The 23,187-nt window shown below is 44.7% G+C and overlaps 1 protein-coding gene across 1 annotated transcript in view; it reads right to left on the bottom strand.

Annotated features, from left to right (window-relative positions):
• LOC146802215 (guanylate cyclase soluble subunit beta-2-like) overlaps nt 1–23,187 on the bottom strand; it is a 194,387-nt gene that overhangs the window by 64,832 nt on the left and 106,368 nt on the right. Inside the window, exon 8 of the mRNA XM_085623736.1 lies at nt 3,479–3,582. Coding sequence (XP_085479862.1) covers nt 3,479–3,582 — 104 coding nt within the window. The remainder of the gene's footprint in view (nt 1–3,478; nt 3,583–23,187) is intronic.

Here is a 23,187-nt window from a genome sequence, read left to right as displayed (position 1 = left end):
TTCAGGAGAAGAGCTTAGGACTATGTGTCCTTCTCCATCATACCTCAGGCCACGCCCCCTTCTTTGTTTATTTTCTCAACATTATTCGTCCTCGGAAACAGCCAACACGAGTTTTGTGTCACTAGTCACTTCTTCAGGACTCTAAATTCATGTTCTATAAAATGAGTAAATTAATTAAATTGATGTCAAAAACCTTTTATTGTGTTCTTATGGCTACTACATGATGATAGTGTTTTTCTCCCAATACATCTTTTTTCCAACATGGTGTATTGGGAGAAAAATCCTTTCCAAGGTTTCCTTAATTTAAGTAAGGAAGTGACAGTAAGTTCAACATATTTCTCAATTTATGCACAAAAAATCTAAAACATAAATCTTAACCAAAGAACAGCATATTTTCTTTGACATTTCCTTCGAAGATTAAGATTTTATGAAAGAATAGAGGCATTTGCACACCAATGTACATACTGTCACAACTATTCAGTCCACTACAAAGGTTTAAAAAGATCATCTTCCTGACCATCTCGTCATTAAATATCCTTGCCAAAAGCTGAAGAAAGAACTCCACATCTGCACTCCATTTGTCCTAACATTTTGTGTGATTCTAAATGAATAACTGAGAGGCAGAGCTAGTTGATAGTAAGATGGCACTTCTTTTTGGCTCCTGTCAGTGGCTTCTCTTTGATGATCAATATGGCATCTTGAGCCGTCAAAGACAGGATCCCAGGTGAGGGGAAAGAGCTAAGTAGACCACAAACTGATTAGTGCCTGAAAAACTCTCTTTGTATGCCTGAACTGTGAAGCACTGGAGATACCCACTCCCCGGGTGTGAAGAAGAAGCTATAGCTTGGAGCTGGAAGGCTTGTGTTCCCCCTGCCTCGTTTTTGAGGTTTGTGGAGTCTAGATTGGCAGTGTTAGATTACCCAGAGGATTTAAAGAGCAGGACACAGGGACTGCCCGAGAGTTCCATGGGAATACTGAAGCGTTGACACCCTTGCAGGTGTATACCTTAGTGCTATGAGGCTCATTGGGGCAAAGGAATGGACTACAGATGGTAGATGGCGCATCCTCTGGGCCCTGTTGGTTGGTGTTGTTGAGTCCTGCCCCCCACTGTGCTACTGGCATCCCTCCAAGAGGCCTCAAGTAAATTCTAAATGGGGAGTGGTGTGTTGCAGTCCAGTTTCTCTGACACTGGGGGCAATACTCAGCTGGATCATCTGATGTGGCAGCTATCTTGAGCGTGCATATCTTTGCAAATGCTAAGGCAGATAAAAGGAGTTTTTCATACTCAGAGGATCTGCACATCAGATTAGCAAGAAGAGATCCACCTCACAACTTGCATTTGGAGGAAGATTAATATATAATCAGAGAAATGGTATTGATGACCTACACAAATGTATTATTCATGCTGTTTGGAACACTACAACTGAGAACATTGCAAATGCTGTGAAGATTATAGACACAACATTTCAGGGGCTCACAGACGGAATGTTTGTGGTCAAGAAATACCAATCAAAGTCCAAACTGAGATTGTCTATATGAAGAGACAAGTGGTGACCTCTCATGCACAAAGGATCAGAAATATTCAGGCAATATATGTGACTGAGGGCATGGGGAAATTAGAATCTGAAATGAAAAAATGGATTTCGATCCCCTACAATAAGAGCTGAAAGGCCTGCTCATACCAGAGATTAGAGTTCACTCACTGGCCCGGCAGGTATGCATAATCACAAAGAGAGGGGTGTCAAGATTGATGGGAGACAGGGCTGGCACAATCATGATAGTGATGGAGAGCACTCACATGATGGTTACAATTCTGTGCACAGTGATTCAGCAGAAGACTGTTTCATAGGAGTACTGCTGTATCCTTTTCTACTTAGCTCTACACTCTGGGAGCCTGGTCAGGACAAAGGCTTTGCTGTCTGTTGAGTGGGAAATGAATGCCCTGTGTGTGAGGGTCTTCCTCTCCTTTCCACAAACGGTAAAAGTGATGTATCACAGAAAGAACAGTTCTTTTCTGCAGATGGAGGCTTCTACCGAGTTTCTCTCTGTCATTAAGCGCAGAGCCGTGGCACACTGATTGGTGCTCCATACAATGGATGCCATTCACAAGGGTAAACTTACACATGAATAAATCTATGTTTGTTAGTAGGCTTGAATGTCTCAAACCACTGTGACAGAGCATGGAGCCAAATTTATGAATATACAGTTACTACTGTAAAAGAAGGGCAGTATTAAATCCAGGACCACACATGACCAACCACTCATACTACAAAATGCTCCCATAGACAATAATGGAGGTAGGGACTCGAAATAAAAATAGGAAAAAATGTTAAATTCAATTTAAATATTTATATTGTCAAAAATATAAATACATTTAATTTACTGTAAAAGCAATTATTTCAAAAATATTTTTTTTATTTTAACATATTTGAATAACCATTCTGTATTTAAAAAATAACATAACATACATTTGTATGAAAATGTAATTGCATTTAATTAGATGTCATTAATTCCATACATCTCTTAATAATAATAAACCATTTACAGTTATTTTTCAAAAGTTTAACCCTACCAGAGAGTTACACACAAGTTAATTTAGTGACGTTTGTGGTTTACACTGACAAGTAGTGAGGTTGTTCCACCTCTGTCTAACAATAAAACAATTTCTTACACAAACCCTGTAATTCAGCAGTTTGCAGCCCATGCAACTGCAAACTTCTTCGGAACCCTAGGACTTTAGGGGCATATTATCAAGCCAGGCGATAAAATTATCGCCGCTTTAGCGGCAGAAAACTGCCGCTAAAACGGCGATAATGGTCTTGATAATATGCTCTATGGAATTCCAATTGAAGCCCATGTTAGGTGTCCTTCAAAGCGGCGATAATTGTATTGCCTGGCTTGATAATATGCCCCCTAATGTCTTTAGTCCACAAACTTTGGGTTTAAACTCTGCACAAGCAACATCAATGCAAAATAATTGTAGACGTCCTGTGCATGCAGCATTTGTCCTTCGGTGTCGCTGAAGATTGCAACAAAGCCAAGCCTCAGGCACTTAGGTGATGTGAGCACGGCTTCCATACATTACTGAATTCACCTTTTACAGAAATATGCTGTGAAATGTAAGCCCCATCTATGTGAAAATGCTGCTACTTCCTGGAAATGCTAGGGCGTGTTGTGTGTTGCCAGTGGGCAGCATCTGTCTAACTTAATCCCCGTTATACATAAACTCTACCTGGAAAGACTGGCTTCTGATGTGAATTTACAGAGTTCGTCCTATGTAAATCTTTCCTTTTTTGCGATAACAAACGTGTTAAATAAAAAATGTCAGCGCTGAAGGGACTTGTTAGTTCATGTTAAAAAATATTCCCTGGCGATCACACTTCGATGCTTCTATTAAATATTTGCAAAGGCCTTGACGCCTTTTTCTGCAGAATGTAAAAACTAATGCGCTAGCGCATTTATGTGTGACATAACTTACGGATTTGTCGAAGACAATGTGGAATGGAAACACGTCACAGAATACTTTTTCTTCCACCCAAAGCTGCTCGGGGTACACTGGCTCGAAACAACTCAGCAGGCTGCCTGAAAGAAAATACTTTATCACTGCAGGGTTCATAATAAAGTGAAGAGGGAACGTGCACTTTTCTGGTGAATTATTCAACACTGAATCTTTCTTACGAAAACATGTAACTAACATTGTTCGAAAGAAGAGGTGATCTCCTGCTTTTATTAATTTTACTAATTCTTTTCAGATGCCAATTTCTAGATTATGCATTCAGTTCTCCATTGCGCGGCTCTTGTTTTGTTGTGAAAGTGTTAATAATTTTGCAATCAATGCACAATAGGTCGACAGCTGAACAGCATCCTCCTCTCCATCAAAACTTTAAAGATGAAAATGTCAAAAGGGCAAAATTAGTTATGGGATGGGAGCGTTATTCCTACTCCCTACAAAGAGACTTTGGGCCTGAGTGACAAAGGTTGTCTAAGGGTCTTATTTTGAGTTCGGCAGTCCGATGGACTGCCAAAGCCACGGTGGCGGGGGGGCTCCTTCCACACCGGTGGTCCGACCGCTCCATTACAAGTTGGGCGGTCGAACCGCCATGGGACTGCTGGTCTTGCAGCGGTCTGAGGCCCTTAATACGGTGGCAGAGCAGCTGCGACACCACCAAGCATATTAGGAGTTTCCTCAATGCCACAGTTTTCATGGCGGTGGCCCGTCAAGAAAAGTGTGGCGGTGAGGGAACAAAGGCGGCCCTGCAGGGCCCCCTGTTGCCTTTGCGCCAGGGGATGCATGCAGGGGCACATAGTGTGTCCCTCTGTATGCATGCACTCCCAGTTCCTGCAGGGCATGGCAATCCAATTGAATGCAGACCTCTTGTGATGAGCCAGAAAACTCTGCACATAACAAGATAGGCCTGCCCTTCTTTCCTCCACTTCTAAGCAAGACATTTTTTCCACCAAAGCCATAATCATTAGAACCTTTAAACTTACAAAGTACAACTTCGGTTTCCTATCGATATTTGTCGCCATTCATGGGATGGAACCCATGCTGCAACCCAATGCCTTTGACACGCTTGTTTGAACAGAGCGAGGCAAAGTTGTTATTTAGGAATATCATGGCTGAGATCATACAGGGAGACCCACTATAGGACAGGAAGTGGCATAGCAACAAAAAGTGCAATTGTACCTGCCTCATATTTCAATGTCTCCCAGTGCATCTACTTCAATTAGAATTTTCACAATTGTCTAAGATGGCGATGCACAAGAAGAAGACAGGTGTGGTTATAAATGGGTGTGTGAGGAACTCCAGTGCAATTTGAAAGCAAATCTGAATCAAAACCTTTGTAAAGCATCAACAGGACCCTCTAAAATAGGTGAAACTGTTGGACAAATGTTGACGGTTTCAAAATATTGCCAGTTTAGCGTCTTTCCTTCTTCTTGTTGAGGATAACATATAGGGGCCTATTAGGATGGCGGGCGGACTTTCGTCCGCCCGCCACCCTAGCAGTGCTGGCACCAGCCGCCAGTGGTGCGGCAGTCCCGCACCGGCAATTAGGATGCCACCGCCACGGTGGCGGTGGCATCCCCCATCCACAGCATTTTGGCGGGCGGTGCTGACAGCACCGCCCGCCACAATGGTGTGGATGCACATTGTGTATGCACAACGAGGCAGGCACCGTGCAGTGCCTGCCACGTTGTGCCTGCAAATGCAGGGGGGTACCATAGGTACCCCCATGTGCACCCCCCACCCCTCCAACAGCCTGGGGGCCCGCTACAGGCCCCCAACTGAGGAGACCGCATGCCTTTCCGTGGATGCAACACCACCATCATATTGCAACCCTTTTCCGCCCGGTCGACTCATCCACCGGGCGGAAAAGCGGCGGACGGTCTTCCCGTCCTTTGCGGTACCCCCCGCCATCATAATATGGTGGGGGGAAATGGGGGGCGGGCGGGGGATAATGTCGGGCAGATCGCCTCCGCCATGCGGGACAGTGGCGATCCGCCCGACATACTAATAGACCCCTTTCTGTGCTGAAAGGGTCCACTTCTTTGATATCTCAGATGCAAGGCTCTCCCAGATTTGTGATATCACTCATTGAACGAATCAGAATGCAGAATGCCGTAATCTGGCATAGTGGATTACGGATTGCAGCAGTATCTCACTCCTCTTGGGACTTTGCTATCTAGCTGCGCTGCCACGATCAGCAAATCAAGACAGCTAGCAGCAAACTTCTACCATAGGACCAGTGGTTAATTTGTAAAAAAAACATAAGTGCTTGGGCTCTTGTCAGGAGGCAGCTTGCACCAGCTAATTCTCCTGTTAACCCTGCCTAAAACTGACCCATGAAAGTGGGGAGAGGATTTGGCATAATGGCCAGAGCTGCTGCCTTCGGAGCTGGGGAACCAGGTTCGAGTCTAGGTGGTGGCTCCACATCTTGTGATTGTGGGCAAATCACTTAATCTCCCCGTAAATGAATGTTCCCTTAACTAGTGCTCATGAAAAGCACTGGTTTTGATTATTAAGTGACGGGGCAGAGCACTATAAACAACTGGCTCAAATAAAGCACTGCGTAGGAGTCTTCAAGAAACACTTTGCAGCTGTATGATGAGAATATGGTAGCCTATGAATTTGGCATCATGAGGACAGGCGCACAGTGTATCATATTCGCTAGTTGTACTGTAAATCATCCAAGTGTGTCCACTCTCTTGTTCAGAGCTTAATCAGCAGCCCAGGACCGGTGCAATTAAATGTCGAATTCCAAGACTGTGTGGTCTTAAATCCACCTCTTGCCTCTTTAATCCACTACCAGACGCTCCCTTTCCCTTTACTGCACTCTTGCAGATTCCTGATTTCTCGTCCTCCTCCATCTTTCTGCTTGTTTTTCCCTCTCTTGTTCTCCGAAAATGTCTGATGAGTGTAAATAAGTTTTGATCCACACCAAAAAATACATTCCGGTGGCTCCTACTGGCTACCACTGGCACAAATTGAGCACTGCTCTTATTGGCACACAGAACATGCTGAATTTAGTTGTGATCAATTTTGGAGTGCTTAATGAGCATTAAAGTTCATGCTCATAAATTCTTTGTCCACTCCAGCAGGGCTCACCATGCACTACATTATCTTCAGACAATGAATAAATTGCCCCTGCATACAGAGGCCAGTTGGTAAAGTTACTGGTTTGGTTACTTCCCATTTTATACAGAGTCATAATGGAAAGTGATGGGGCCCCCTGTAGGATGTGACAGGGGCCCCTGAGTCTTCCAAATCTCATTGTGATGTATTGGACAGAATGGGGACCCGCTGAAGGGTTGGTGTATCAGCTTTGTGGCCTCCAGAGAACTCTGGCTTTCACCACAAGGCGTCATATCTCTCTGAGAAGGAGATTCCTCTCTCCCCAAAGCTGGGATGTCTTTAGGCCTTTTGGTTGACATTTCTGTAGCTAGGATTTTTTACATGTTGGGGTAGCTACCCCGATGCACAACCCTCCTCCATTTTCAGTTGGACTTGGGACAGGCCAGGAAGGGTTTGGATGGGTCTGATTGATTGGAAGCTAGCTGCACTGTTGGGGCTGCAGGGACCTGCATTATACCCCGGATTGTCAGAGATGCTACTCCATTCTGAGCTGCACTAGGTCCTTCTTGAATGCATGATTGATCGCTACAAGCCCTAGAGTAGAGCGACCTCTGCACTTGAATGGAAAGTTATTAGTAAGGATGAATTGCCATAGGGAGGAACCCACATTATGTGTGTTTTGGGCTTGTGCTGGTTGTTGCCACCATCATATTTATCTTCATGGTAGATATAAAGATGACCAATGGGCAAAATGAGTGGAGTTTCATGTGTTGCAGTGAAATAAGTCATTTTATTAACATGATGTGATGCAATGGCTAATTTCTGGCCAGGCCCTAATATAATGCTCCAAATGGATAACTTGTGAAAACGTCTTGTGGTCTCCAGCTTCCAGGAGAAGTTTGGGTTTCATGTGAGGTCAAACCAAGGGGTGGTTTTCAGATGTAGTCAGTGCTGCTATGTTACTCATGGTAAAGCTAGCAGCTGTGAAGGGGCAGAGTCTAAAGAAGCATCCAGTAAAGTGACCAGTCCTGAGAATCAGTTTCTGAGGCAAGGGTTTGGCAATGGGCTATAACTTGGCACAAATGAATACACAGGATAATATCTGTGGACTTTAGTTTCAGATGGTCACATTATGAAAGTAAGTGGTTAAACTTTCTCATAGTGAAATTGTTTATTTATTTACTACATTGCACTTTTCCAAAGCAAACTGGGTGATGTCCAGCCATAATTGTCACGCCCTTGATATTGCGTTCACCAGGCATATCTGCTTCTATCAATGAAGTAGCAAGCGATATACACGTGAGCAATTTACACGCTCATATGAGGTATGGGGTAACGCCAACCCTAGGATACAAAAGGAGATAATTACTGCAGCGATATTACTTTGTTTTACCACTGAGAATGACGAATATCTGCACGATTCTGGATGGTGTATCTGTCACTGCAGCTTTTCCCACCATGCTGTGGCCTTTCCCTTTGTAAATTCTGCTTTCAGTTAACAGGCAAAATGTGTTTTTGAGAAATACCCAATGGTGTGGGTCATACCGCACTTCTCATAATCCCGATTTGGGTGAAATGTCTGATTCTGGCCAAATCTAGATTGTGGTTAAACGTTTAATGAGAGCATAAGAAGGGAGGTACATTCCTTCAAACTGCTGAAAACAGCCAAGTAAGCACAGCATTGATAAGTATGAACTACATTTTACTCAACCTGCTATATCTAGCTTTCAGCCTGGACGCCAGAAGGTAGGTAGCGAGACCTCACCACCAGTGGCTGCTAAGTGGGAAGAAATGCTCACCATCTGCCAGAGACAACCATTAAGACGTCACAGTCTGGGTGTCACCCATGGGAGACATGTTGCGCCAAGGGGCTTCCGGCTCAATCTCCGGTTTAAGTTGTTAGCTGATCATGTATCCAGGGAATAGAATGTGAGAAGGACACATGCCCTTGTGCTTAATGGTACAAGAGCAAAGTGCCAACCTCAAGGAGAAAGCAACACACCAAACATCCTGAGCAATAAAAAATAACTTGTAATCCATAGGGCATGTTTGTGTGTAAGTAATAGTTACTCAAAACCTTTCAAGCCTTGTTTGGCAAATGGGTAATGTTCCAGTCCCGGCAAGTCCGAGACATACAGGATTCTATTCCATTCTCTTTTTAGTTCTGAAGCTGGATGGCAGCTTCTGTCCAGTGCTGGATCTCAGAGTGCTAAATTATTTTGTAGAAGTAGAACCCTTCATGATGGTGACTAATCAATACCTCTCATTTCAAAGGAAGATTTTCTCATTACATTAGACTTTCAGACTGCATATTTTCATGTTCCGAAGCATTTGGAAAGTCAATGGTTCCTCAGGTTTGCCCAGAGAAGGTCTCATTTCCAGTTTCAAGCTGTCCCATTTGGTCTGACATTGTCCCTGCACATATTCACAAACGGTATTGGTACCTTTGGTAGCTTCTCTATAACTTAAGGGCATTACTTTTTTTCCAAATCTTGATGACTGGTTAATTTATGCTTCCTCTTTTTCTAAGGCAGAGGAAGCTGTGACAATGGTGACCACCTCACTCCAAGACCTGGCATCCCTGTTAAACCTACAGAAGGTGCAATTGGTGACAACCTAGATCAGGCAATTTATTGGAGCCTGGTTTGACAATGACTGTTGGTGCGGTCTTTCTACCAGACAACAGAGGTAGAACCATAGTGTCCATTGTTTGCACCCTCTCTGAGCAATCACAAACAACTGCCAGGACCTGGCTTCAGGTTCAGGGTCTTCTAGCAGCATCTACAGCAGTAGTCCCATGGGCTCATTTCCACCTGAAACCTGTGGTCAATCACATCTTGGGCCATTGGTCATCGAGCTCAGGGAAGAACGAACAGTGGATTCCAGTTACCCCCAGTGTTTTCCAAGATCTTTCATGGTGGTTAGAGGAAGAGCATCTCAAGAAGAGAGTGCTCTTTCAACATCAATCTCCAATGATATTGACCACATATGCCAGTCTTTGGGGTTGGGGAGCAGTTCTTGAGTGTCAAAACAGAATGCCCCATGCTCTCCCTTGGAAAAGAGGCAGTCTTCCAATTGGTGGGAGTTGTATGCCATTCTGAAAGCTCTTCTCTTCTTTCAGGTCTCTTTGCAGAAGAAGAATGTCATAATCAGGACAGACAATCAAGTAGCATGGTGCTACCTGACCTGGCAAGGCGGTCAACAAAGTTGGGTTCTCTCAACAAGCTACCAACACAAATAATTGCGTTGGCAGAGTAGTGGGTCCTGGTGTTGACAGCAGTTTACATGAAGGGGGAGTTAAACTGTTGGCGGACAGCCTGAGTCACAATGTATCATCCTCAGTCAACTTTCACCTGCCCAAACACCAATTCTCTCAGATATCTTGCAGGTGCGGCACCCCGTGGTTGGAACTATTTCCATCACAGACCAATGCAATTTGGCCACAGTTTTGCTCAGAGACAATCTCTCCTCACAGATGTGCATTGGATGCCATGGCCATTCCCTGGCTTCAGGGGTTGCTTTATGTATTCCCTAAGATTTCTTTCCTTCCAAGTGTCTTACAGAAGATCAAAGTGGAGGTGGTCAGAGCGACTCTTGTAACCCTATTCTGGAACGCTGCACTTGGTTTTCGATACTTCTCAGCCTGTCACGGGGTAGTTTTTACATCTTTGGTTGGTTTTGCTTCCATTGCAGTCTCCTCTCCTAATGGTTCATCAATACAGCCATCAACATCTAACAGCTTGGTTCTTGAATGGCTAAGGTTAGAAAGCTTAGGATGTTCCAAACAGGTGGCTATGAACCATGAATCTTCAAGTTGCAACTCTATTATTCATTCCTATAAAAAACATTGGAAAATGTTTTGAAGGTGGTGCATCTAGAGAAGCCTGTCCTCCTACTACTATTGACCCTTTTAAAATCTTGGATTTTCTGAGGGATGACTTTCTTAACAGTTTGAATTCCCAGTGGGCTGCAAATAGAGTCTTCCTTCAGTTTTCAGGAGACCTTTCTCAAATAACACCTTTGGTTTTGAGGCTGAGAAGTTTTCAATTACAGAAGCAAACTCTATATAACCCTTTACCATCCTGGGATTTATCAGTTGTTCTCAGAGGTTTTCAGAAAGATCCTTTTGAGCCTCTTGAGTCAACCTCTCTTACAGGGCTGTTTGCTGAGACTCTTTTCTTGGTAGCCATTACTTCGGTACACAGATTGGGGGAGTTGGGGGCACTAACCATTTCTCACTCTTACCTATGTTTAGACCCTAAATTCATGCCAAAAGTGGCAACTTCATTTAATTTTTCTCAAGAAGTCATCCATCCTATTTTTCAGGAGGCATCTGCCAACTCCATTCGATAATCTCCAAATGTTAAACGTGCTTTAAGTATATATCTCGTCTTGGTCATACCAGCTCCTTTAGATATTTTACATCTCTTTGTGGTTCAGGGGTCTGTGACCAAGGGTAAGGCAGTGTTGAAGACTATGTCAAGCTATTTCTCAGACTTATTCTGTTGAAGGTGTTCCTCTGCCAAGTTCCATTCAGGGGCGTTCCACTGAAGAGGTTTCAACTCCATGGGCAGAGGCAGCAGGGGTTCCCTTAATGGGGATATGTAGAACAGATACCTGGCCCTCAAGTCACACTTTCATTAAACATTATCCTTTGGATTTCTCTGACTCTTTTCATGATTACTTTGGTTCTTCAGTTCTGCTCTGGCAGAGTGAATCGATGTCAGTACCAACAGAAGCAAAGAAATGTTCGCCATTGTGAAAGATTTAACCTCAACATTGGCTGCCTTCAACTCGATCCCCTTCTCGCAGGACCTCTGCAACAATCTCTCTAAATTATTGAGCAACAAAATCACTGCCACTTACAGGAAACTTCAGCCCACAATCAAATCCCACAAACCTCGTCAAATGCCTCTTGCTCTTTTCCGAAGAACCAATGTTAACCACATGGCCCTTCATCTCCACAACAGAAACCACTTTCACCATGAAGTCCATCTACTCAGGGTCCTCATCGGCTTCATGCCTCTACCACACCTACTCCAGATGACTGTAACTCTTCAGCACCATATTCACACCTATTCTGAATACCTCCACCTCTTTCATGACCTTCCAAGATGCTTGGAAACACACAACATTCCTCCCATTACTGAAGAAGCCCTCCGCATATGCTTCAACATCCGTCAACTACAGACTGATCTTTGTGCTAACGGACACCTCACCGAATAGCTCCATGACCACCAACTACTTGACATCCCTCAATCTGGTTCCAGAGTCAACCACAGCTTGAAATTACCCTCATCGCTTCCATGGATGACATCCACATGACTCTGGACACAGGAGACAAGGCAGCCTTCATCCTCCTGGGCCTCTCAGCAGCCTTTGACATAGTCTCCCACCACATCCTAATCCAACACCTACACAACATCAGAATCCAAGGACATGCACTCTGATGGATCTGCTCCTGTCTGACTGGAAGGACCCAGTCAGTCAGCTTGGCACCGTACACCTTGGACACCCATGACTTCATCTGCGGAGTTCTGCAAGGATCCTCCCTCAGCTCAACGCTCTTCAAAGCATGAATGATCCCTCTAGCCAGCATCGTCGGCGCTCACATTATCAACATCCTCTTGTACGCGGATGATACACAACTCATTCTCTCCCTCACGAACAAGACGCCCAGTACCCGGATCAAGTCCAATGCTTGCATGAGTGAAATTGACTACCAGATGAAGACCAACTTTCTAAAGCTTAACACCGACAATATAAAAATTGTGATCTTTGGGAGGAGTATATCATTGTGGGACAGGATAAATACCCACTCGCGCCAAGAACCTCGCCATCATCAACAGCAGACTAAAGTCAATGCTGCCCCTGCCTCATGCTTCCAAACCCTGAACTTGCTGAGAACGTTTTTTACATGTCTCCATATCAGCACCAGGAAAACAGTCATGCATGCCCTGCTCATAAGCAAGCTGGACTACAGAAACACACTCTGTTCCGATCCTTTTCCTACTTTGCTCCTAGAGTGTGTAACGCCCTGCTGCTAGACATAAGAGCCTCCACCCTGCTTCTTGAATTCCGCAAGAAGCTGAAAACTTGACTATTGGAGTAGTCCCACTAGGTCCTATGTGTGCCTAGACTCACACCTTCTCAGCGCCACGATAACCTCATGGTGATAGTGCGCTCTACAAACAAGAGTTTTCTTGTGAGATACTCATATGTAAGGACTGGGACAAGGAGGACCCCATGAGGGGGTAATAAACCTTTTACTTAACTTTACTTTTACCGTCTTGCATATCTCTGAACATTTGCTCTTGAGAAGCATTCTTCAATCGCCTCTTGGGTAGTGAGTATTGGTACAACACAAAATATTAAATACTGGTGTGAAAATACCATTGTTCCTCTTGGCAAATACATATGAAGTGGAGTAACTCTTCAGTCTCATATCCACACATGTGTTCAACATCTACATTTAAGTGATCTTTCTCTTCATATGACTCTGAACTTGCTTTCTGCCATTAATGGAAAACTGAGTTGGAAATACTAGTGTATGAGTTTGTTGAGGTTGTTCGCTAAACAATACAAAGGGTAATTTTGAAGTATAAAAAATAATACAAAACAAATATTCATTGTTTTTTATTCTTGAGACAAAATATAGCCTCTCTGAGAAAATCCATCTCCTTGGCAGACTCCTAAATGCTGCTTGCAACAGAACACTTTCTCTCAATTGTTTTCCTAAGGTTAGTTTTATTGCTGACTTTGTTAAACGTGACTGCCAAACGTTTGGTCTTGTTCCTTCAGTAGGTCAAGTATCTTCAAAACGAATACTTTCTTGGAGTCTTTGCTGGCAACACATGCCCCACAAATGGATTATACAAATGTCCTAAATAGCAACAGTGAAGCACAAGGCAGCTCAAACTCTAGTCTTATTTGAGAGTACGAAGTTGCCATAGACAGATAAAAAATGAGGGAAAATAACTGCAACACTGTAGTATTCACAAAAGTATTTAGACTGCTGCTCCACGTGGCAGCCTCTGTGAACTAGCTGTTCGAATGCATTTATCCATCACTAGCTGAGAAAGAGCAAGTCAAGGGGGACACTAAAAGACTGAATTAACACGTTCTCTCTGAAACTAATCGTGGTGAAAATATAGGGGCATATTATTAAGGATGGCGGCGATAATGGGCTTGATAATATGCCCTGGAGAAATCTATTGGAATTCTCCAGGGCATATTATCAAGCCCATTATCGCCGTTTTAGCCGCTAAACTGGCGATAATTTTAACGTCGTCCTTGATAATATGCCCCATAGTTCCCACGCCTATGTTCAAGAGAAGCACCTCCCCTGTGCAATCTTGGTTCCATATGCTTTCCTTTTCAGGCAACTCCCCCACAATGGTCCCATCAGCAAAGTCACCAGGTTTTACCTTTGCCTGGAAACGAACCAAACAATACCCACATATCACAGACAACCAGATTGCCTCTTCCCAGCTCCACCTCTGCAGGAAGTTCAAGCCAATTAACACACCGGCAGACCTCAGAACAGTGGTCCAACCTCTAGTCTGTCTCACCTGGATGGCAGCAATACCCTGATTGCTGGTCTACCCAAAACAATATTGCACTCACTTTAAGAGACCAACACTGGCCGTCTCTCATGGCCTGAATTCACTTCTAGATAGCCTGCCTTACTCAAAAAGCAATTTGCCCCAGCCTGGCTCCTACCTATAAGGGAAAACTTCACTTTACAGAAGGTCAGCGGAACACAAGAGATAGATAGGCTCAGCTTATAAATATTTCTATTACAAAACAAGCACTGGCAAAGCCAATTGGTCTCATCTAAGAAAAAGCTATTCGCTTTGCCAATACGTTTCAGCAATGTTGTACACCAGAGGGGCTGCTGTTCAGTATGGTGAAAAGTTTGTGGGGTAAAGGAGAGTGGCATGGAGTGAAATGGCATAAAGTGGAGTAGAGTGGCATGGAGTGGCTAACAGTAGAGTTGAGTAGTGTGGAGATGAGTGAAGTGTGCTGTCATGGAATAGCATACAGTGTTGTGAAGTGTGTGGAGGAAGTAGAGTGCCATAGAGTTGAATGGCGTATGGTTGAGTGGCTTAGAGTGGAGTACAGTGTAAGAGTTGAGTAGAGTGTTGTAGAGTGGTGTAGAGCAGAGGGCAGTGGCGCATGGGGTGTTGCATAGAGTAGAGTAGAGTGGCGTAGAGTAGAGTAGATTGTCATAGAGTGGAGTAGAGTGGAGGATGTGCCATAGAATAGAGAGGAGTAAAGTGGCATGGAGTGGCAAAGATGGAGTTGCGTACAGCTTTGTAGAGTGGAGTAGTGTTGTGGAATGGCATAGAGTGGAGTAGGGTGCTGTAGAGTGGTGTGCCATATAATGGAGTAGAGTGTTGGTGGAGCAGAGGTTAATGCAGTGGAGCATCATGGAGTGGAGTATTGTGGAGTGTCGTAGAGTGGAGTGTAGTAGAGTGGAGTAGAGTGGCCTCGAGTGAAATGGTGTAAAGTACAGTGATGCAGAGTAGATCGGTGTAGAGTGCAGTGGCATAGAGTGTAGTGGTGTAGAGTGCAGTTACGGAGAGTCCAGTAGAGTAGCATAGAGTTGAGTGGTGCAGAGTAGAGTGCAGTGGCATAGAGTGCAGTTATGCAGAATAGAGTGTCAGAGTGCAGGGTCGTAGAGTGAAGGGTCGTAGAGTGCAGAGTTGTGGAGTGGTGCAGAGTAGAGTGGTGCAGAGTAAAGTGGTGCAGAGAGCAGTGATGTAGAGTATAGTGGTGCACAGTAAAATAGAGTCGCATAGAGTGCAGTAACATCAAGTTCAGTGATGCAGAATGCAATTTTGTAGATTGACATAGCGTGAAGTGGCATTGAGAGCAGTGACATAGAGTAGAATGTTGTAGTGTATAGTGGTGTAAAGGGCAGTGGTGCAAAGTAGTTGGCGTAGGTACAGTGGCGTAAGGCGCATTGGCTTTTAGTACAGTGGTGTAGAGTGCAGTGCTGCAGAATACGGTGGTGCAGAGTACAGTGCTGTGGTGTAGAGTAGAGTGCATTGGCATAAAGTGCAGTGGCTTAGAGCAGTGTAGAGTAAAGTGACAGATTGCAATGGTGTATAGTGGCATAGAGTGCATTGGCGCAGAGTAGAGCATAGTGGCGTACAGTGCAGTAGTGCAGAGTAAATTGGCATAGAGTGCAGCGGCGTAGAGTATAATGGCTTGAAGTATAGTGTTGTAGAGACCATTGGTGTAGAGGGCAGTGGCATAGAGTGCAGCAGTGTAGAATAGAGTGGCATAGTGTGGAGTGGCACAGAGTGGAATAGAGTGGCGTAGACTGAAGTGGCATAGAGTAGAGTGAAGTGGCGTAGAGCGCAGTGGTAAAGAGTAAATTAGAGTGGCTTGAAGTGGATTGGCATAGGGTACAGTGGTGTAGAGTGGAGCGATGCAGAGTGGAGTGGCATCGAGTTCAGTGGCGGAGACAGCAGTGTTGCAAAGTAAAACAATATAGAGTGAGTGACATAGAGTGAAGTGGGGCAAAGTAGAGTGAAGTTGTGCAGGGTAGAGTGCAGTCCCACAGAGATGAGTGTTCCAGAGATGATTGGTGTAGAGTGTATTGGCCTAGAGTAGAGTGTGCAGTGCTGTAGAGTGCAGTGGCATAGAGTGCAGTAGAATGGATGGCATAGAGAGCAGTAGAGTGGTGTAGAGTGCAGTGGCATAGATTGCAGTGGTGCTGAGAGCAGTAAAATAGAATACAGTGGTACAGAGTAGAAAAGAGTGGCGTAGAGTGGAGTGACATACAGCACAATGGTGTGGAGTGACATAGCATCCAGTGGCATAGAGTGCAATGGCATAGAGGTGAATGTTGTAGAGTATAGTGGCATAACATGGCGTAGGTACAGTGGCTTTGGGTGCATTGGTTTTGAGTAAAATGGTGTAGAGTGAATTGGTGTAGAGTGCAGTGGTTTAGAGTAGAGTGGCACAGTGTAGAGTGCAGTGGTGTAAAGTGGAGTGGCACAGAGTGGCGCAGAGTACAGTTACACAGAGTGAAGTCGCGTAGAGTATATTGTTTCAGAGAAGAGTGAAGGGAAGTGGAGAGGTACAGGCTAGAGTATAGTGGTGCCGGGCCAAGTGCAGCGGCATAGAGTAGTGGTGTAGGGCACAGTGACATACAATAATGGCACAGCATGGAGTAGTGCAGGGTAGAGTGGAGTGGAGTGCATTGGCTTAGACAGCATTGTTGCAGAGTGGAGTGGCGTCAAGTGGAGTGGTGCAGAGTTGAGTGGCCTAGACTAAAGTGGTGTAGAGTGCAGTGATAAAGAGTGCAGTGGTGCTTAGTAGGGTGTGGTAGAGTGCACTGGCATAGAGTAGAGTGGTGCAGAGTAGAATAGAGAGGCATACAGTGACATAGAGTGTATTGTCGGAGTGCAGTTGAGCATGGTAGATTAGAGTGGCCTAGAGGGTGTTGGCGTAGAGTGCAGTCGAGTGGTGTAGAGTGGCTTGGAGTAGAGTGCAATGGTATACAGTGGAGTGGTTTAGAGTAAAGTGGCATTGAGATCAGTGACATTGAGATCAGTGGAAGAGAGTGCACTGCTGCAGAGGAGAGTGTTGTAGAGTGATAGTGCAGAGTAGAGTGTCATAGAGTACTATGGTGTAGAATAGAGTGGCATAGAGTGTATCGGTGTAGAGTGCAGTGGCTTACAGTGGTGCAGATTAAAGTGACATAGACTGCAATGGTGTAGAGTAGAGTGGTGCAGAGTGCAGTGGCATAGAGAGAGTATTGTGGTGTATAGTGCAGTGGTGAAGAGTAGACTGGCATTGAGTGCACTGGCATAGAGTGTATTCGTTTTGAGTAAAGTGGTGCAGAGTTCTGTGGCATAGAGAGCAGTGACGTAGAGTGGTGTAGTGTGGAGTGGCGCTGAGTGTAATAGAGTGGCATTGACTGCATTGGCATAGAGAAGATTATTTCAGAGTAGAGTGGAGTGCTGTAGAGTGCAGTGGTATAGAGGAGAGTGCCGGAGAGTGCAGTGGTGCCAAAACGATTAAAGTGGCTTAGAGTGGATTTGCATAGAGTTCAGTGGCCCTAGTGTTCAGTGGCGTAGAGCAGAGTGGCATAAAGCAGAGTGGCAGAGAGTGAAGAGTTGCAGAGTATATTGTGGTGGAGTGCAATGGTGTATAGTAGCGGGGCGTGGAGTGCATAGGCAAAGAGTGCAGTAGCGCAGAGTAGAGAGGCATACTGTGCAGTGGTATAGAGTAGAGTGGCATAGAGGGCAGTGCTGTAGGGTACAGTGGTGCAGAGTAGAATAGAGTGGCATAGAGTACAGTGACACAGAGTAGAATAGAGTGGCGTAGAGTGCAATGACAGAGTACAATGGCATAGAGGGCAGCAGTGCAGAGTAGATTGGCGTAGAATACATTGGTTTTGAGTAAAGTGGTGTAGAGTGCATTGGCACAGAGTGCAGTGACATAGAGTGGTGGAGAGTATAATAGAATGGGGAGGCATAGAGGGACTTGAGATAGAGTGCACTGGCATACGGTGGAGTGGTACAGAGTAGAGAGCATTGGCACAGAGTGTAGTGACATAGAGTGCAGTGTTGCAGAGTACGGTGGCACAGAATGGAGTGACGTGGAGTGGTGTTGAGCGTAGTAGCGAAGAGTGCAGTTGTGCCTGGTGGAATAGTTTGGGGTAGAGTGCATTGGCATAAAGTAGAGTAGTTCAGAGTAAAATAGAGAGACATACAGTGAATTGGCATAGAGTGTAGTGTCAGAGTGAAGTGGTGCATAGTAAATTAGAGTGGCATAGAGTGCATTGGCGTAGAGTGCAGTAGTGTGGCGTAGAGTGGCTTACAGTAGAGTGCAATGGCTTAGAGTAGAGTAGAGTGGCACAGAGTAGAGTGGCATAGAGATCAATGGTAGAGAGTGCACTGCTGCAGAGGAGAGGGTTGTAGAGTGCAGTGCTGCAGAGTGAAATGTCATAGAGTACAGTGGTGTGAAGTAGAGTGGAGTAGAGTGCATTGGTGTAGAGTGCAGTGCTTAAAGTGGTGCAGAGTAAAGTGACAAACTAATGGTAGAGTGAGTGGCGCAGAGTGCAGTGGCATATAGTATAGTGGTGTATAGTGCAGTGTTGCAGAGTAGATTGGCATCGAGTGCAGTGGTGTAGAGTGTATTGGTTTTGAGTAAAGTGGTGCATAGTTCAAGTGGTGTAGAGAGCAGTGGCATAGAGTGGCGTAGTGTGTACCGGCACAGAGTGTAATAGAGTGGCATAGACTGCAGTGGCATAGAGCAGATTATTTCAGTAAAGTGGTGTAGAGTGCAGTGGAATAGAGGAGAGTGTCGTATAGTACAGTGGTGCAGAGTAGATTATAATGGCTCAGAGTAGACTGGCGTGGAGTTCAGTGGCGTAGAGTTCAGTGTTCATAGAGTTCAGTGGCGTATAGTAAAGGGGCATAAAGTAGAGTGGCAGAGAGTGAAGAGTTGCACAGTATACTGTGACAAAGTGCAGTGGTGTATAGTAGAGTGGTGTGGAGTGCAGTGGCATAGAGTAGAGGGGCGTAGAGAGCAGTGCTGTAGGGTACAGTGGTGCAGAATAGAATAGAGTGGCATAGAGTGCGGTGACACAGAGTTGAATAGAGTGCAATGACAGAGTACAATGGTGTAGAATGCATTGATTTTGAGTAAAGTGGTGCAGAGTGCATTGGCACAGAGTGCAGTGACATAGAGTGGTGGAGAGTAGATTGGAGTGGGGTGGCTTAGAGGGAATTGGCATAGAGTGCACTGGCTTAGAGTGGAGTGGTACAGAGTAGAGTGCATTGGCATAGAGTGCATTGGCATAGAGTGCAGTGTTGCAAAGCAGGGTGGCATAGAGTGGAGTGGTGTAGAGTTTAGTGACAAAGAGTACAGTGGTGCATAGTAGAGTAGTCTGAGGTAGAATGCATTGCCATAGAGTAGAGTGGAGTGGTGTAGAGTAGAGATGGAGTGGTGTAAAGTAGAGTGGAGTGACATGAGGTATGCATGGTGATGTAGCATACTGCCAGTACAGACAACACATCTTCAAATGAAATGACCTTTACATTTGCACTCACATACTGTTTTCCTGATAAAGATATACAGGTTACAATCAATTATGTGTGAAAATGTCATAATCCAAAGTATTGAATTGATCATCAGCACAGTTAATTTGCAGACATCTACATTTTGTTGTGTGCAAGAAAAAAAAAAGAGTGTACATCTTTTCTCAAGTCGACCCCCAGTAGCCAGCATGATTGTCACATAAATCCTCTCACTTTGAAGTCAGAGAAAGAAAAGTAAACACCAAGATCCCTGGAAGACACAGACTAACATTTGACCTCTGTCTTTGAATGCATAGCAAGATTTAAGGGCCTGTTTACAGAAAGTGAGTTCATGGAAGAATGCAGCAAACAAGGTTTGGGGAACGGGATGGACAAACTCGACTGGACAGCCTAAAGCAAATAAAGCCAGCAAATAGAAAACCAGAAAATGTGAGTTACAAACCACAAAGGCAATGGTAAGCAACGGGCGGAATGTATTCCTAGGTCAACTTTCTGAATGTCCTCAATATATCCTCAGCAAACCAGACAGCTGTGCTGTCTGATAGGCTGAGACCTAAAAATCTAAAACTCTCAACCAAGGTTTCTCCTATTGAGGCCCTAGAACTTGACACAGACTCCACAAGAACTTAGTTGCAATTTGAACTTCCTAGCCTTTCCAAAAACTGTAAAAAGTCAGATTGCTGAAAACCAGATTATTAACAGACCCACCATGCTACTGTTACATCTGTTCATTTGCCCAATACTTATTGTTGTTGTGATTTAGTTGTAATTATGTCTATAGAACAGTGTTTCCAAACTGGTGTCTTGACCTACTAGTGGGTCTCCCGACGATTTTTGGTGAGTTGTGAAAGTCCAGGCAATAAATAAAGATGCCTTTAAACTCTGTGAGGTCCATTAGGATGGCGGGCGAACTTCCGTCCGCCCGCCACCCTAGCGGTGCTGGGACCGGCCACCTGTGGTGCGGCGGTCCCTAAGATGCCACCGTGGTGGTGGCGTCCTCCATTCCCAGCATTGTGGTGGGCGGCGCTCACAGCATCGCCCGCCACAATGCTGGGAATGCACTGCGTGCATTGTCATGCACAAGGTGACAGGCACCGCGAGGTGCCTGCCACCATGTCCATGACAATGCAGGGGGTACCTGCCCCCAGAAGAGAATTCCACATGACTTTCTGTGGCTGCAACGCCACCATGGAAAGGCATGTTTCCGCCCCCATGCGAATATGGATCGCCACCATATTAAACCCTTTTCCGCCCGGTCGACTTGTCGACCGGGCGGAAAAGCGGCGGACGGTCTTCTCGTCCTCCACGGTACCCCCTGCCATACTAATATGGCGGGGGGGGGAAATGGGTGGCGGGCGGGGAGGTTGTGGGGCGGATCGCCTCTGCCATGCGGGTGGTAGCGATCCGCCCTACATCCTAATGGGCCCCTGTATTTTTCATGTCACATTTGCAGCACTTCAAAAATAACTGTCAGACCATTTATTCTGCAGCTTATCTTTTACTTTGGGGACTTGTGTTTACGAACTCCCCTCACTTTGCAGTCAGGTAAAGAAGATTAAAGTAAATTATGTGACAATGCTGCTAGGGTACATGAAGTGTAAAAGGAACACACAACAAAATGTGAATACTTGTAGATGAACTGTACCCATTCAGCAATTAGGAAAGCAAATTGAAGCACATTTTTTTTTTTAATTCTGAAGTGTGATGGAACCAAAGATTTTAGTCAGATCAAAACAAATCAAGATACTTCACTTGTGCACAAATAATAAATATTCATTGAAACCCAATTTTCACACATTATCATTGGTGTGTAAATAGTTTTATTGATAAAACTGCATGTCTGTGCAAATTTAGTGACCATTTCAACGGAAATTGTGTTTTTTGCAAATAACAATGTGCTAACACATGGTGCTTTATTATCTGTAAAAATCGCCCGCCTCGTGCCCATTAAAGCTGGGAGGGTCGCTAAAGATTGTACACTATAAAGTGGGTGGTGATTCTAAAACGTTTGGAAAGCACAGCTATAGACTCTACCTCCAGAAATTGTTAGCTAGCTATATATACTATGTTGTTTTATGTGAAGTGCTCCACTACCCATGAGGTATGGTATATAAATAGCTCAAAAATTAAATAAATAAAAGTTTCTTCATTACATCAAGAAGTGTTTTTGATTTCGATCGGTCTGAGATTGTACAAGTATGCTTTATAAAGTATCAAACATGTAACAGGGAGACCAGATGATCGTAAAAAATAGCCTGACATGGCTAACAAAGCCACTGGCGTCATTTGATGATGTCACTAAAAGAGAACACTGGAAAGAAGAGTGTGTTTAAATCTTTAAAATTGTACATAACGAGGTAAGATGCAAAGAAGGCTCCAAGGAGAAGGAAATGGAGCTGGCAAAGAGTTTAATTGACAAAGTTCTTATTGCTTTGTTGGTGTCTAAAATGTGATCATAGGTTTACTTCATATATTATGCACAGGTGTGTATCATGAGCGTTGCATAGCTGTGTTTAAATGCTCTGCCCTATTCCAGTATGGCCAGAGATTTTCCAGAAGCAGTGAGGGTGGATTGATTTAGACCAATCAGACGTTTATGCCAGGGATGAGGCAAAACGTGGAGGCGGCATGGTTGCAAGCTAAGCATTGGATTAGCGGTGGCTGTGGATGTCTCCAATAACTACAGCAAATAAGTTGAGTTATGCGCCCTGCGAGGCGGAAATGTATGCTGATTTCATTGACTTATGTTGAAATGCAATAAAAATAAAAATTTTAAAAAAACAACTACAGCAAATAAGTTGCTTTTGTCCCACCTAGCTCGCATATTATGTGGGGATAAGCTACAAAAAGAAATAACTAAAGGAGTGGGAAAATGCACATTGGACATATAGTAAAACCTAATGTTCTAAGTTAGACTGCTGTTCCAAACACGAATGCTTAAAGTGTGGAAACAGGCACACATGCATTAGGTGTCTGCAGGGCCGGACTGGAGGGCAAAACCAGCCTTTGCCAAACGGTTCAGCCAGCCCACATTGCAGGAGCTGGGATTAGAATGGATCAGGGGAGCACATATGGGTCATGGCACCCATCCTGTTCTGAAAGGAACCCCCTTGTCTGCAGCCCACTGGGAAAATGCCTGAGTGGAGAATGGCCCATCCATCACTCAGAGCTTCCGCTGGCTGTGCAGCAGAGAATCAGCAGTGCACCCAAATGTGCACTGCAGCAAATGAAGACATGTAACAGTCAACAGACATCCATCTCTGCAATTGCAATGTGTATGCACCGAAAACTCAGAGGCAGATTTACTATTTTTTCACGGAGCGGACTGCGCAACCGCAAATGCTGCGCTGCACTACGTGAAAAGGAGAGAGGAGGAGAGCGCCCTATTTTCTAAAATAAGGCACTCTCCCCCCCTCTCACTGAAATCTGCTGCTGTGTGCCACAGAGACACCTTTGCGCTATGGTGCAAGGGTGTCTCCGTGAGTCTAGCATAGGTTTGGCACTGGGAGGAACCCTTCCAGTACAAAATACTATGCACAGACTCACTTC

This window comes from Triturus cristatus, chromosome 8 (genome assembly GCF_964204655.1).
Source record: "Triturus cristatus chromosome 8, aTriCri1.1, whole genome shotgun sequence".
Lineage (NCBI taxonomy): Eukaryota > Metazoa > Chordata > Amphibia > Caudata > Salamandridae > Triturus > Triturus cristatus.
Note: the sequence above shows the minus strand (reverse complement) of the source record. Positions and strands in the feature narration are given on the sequence as shown.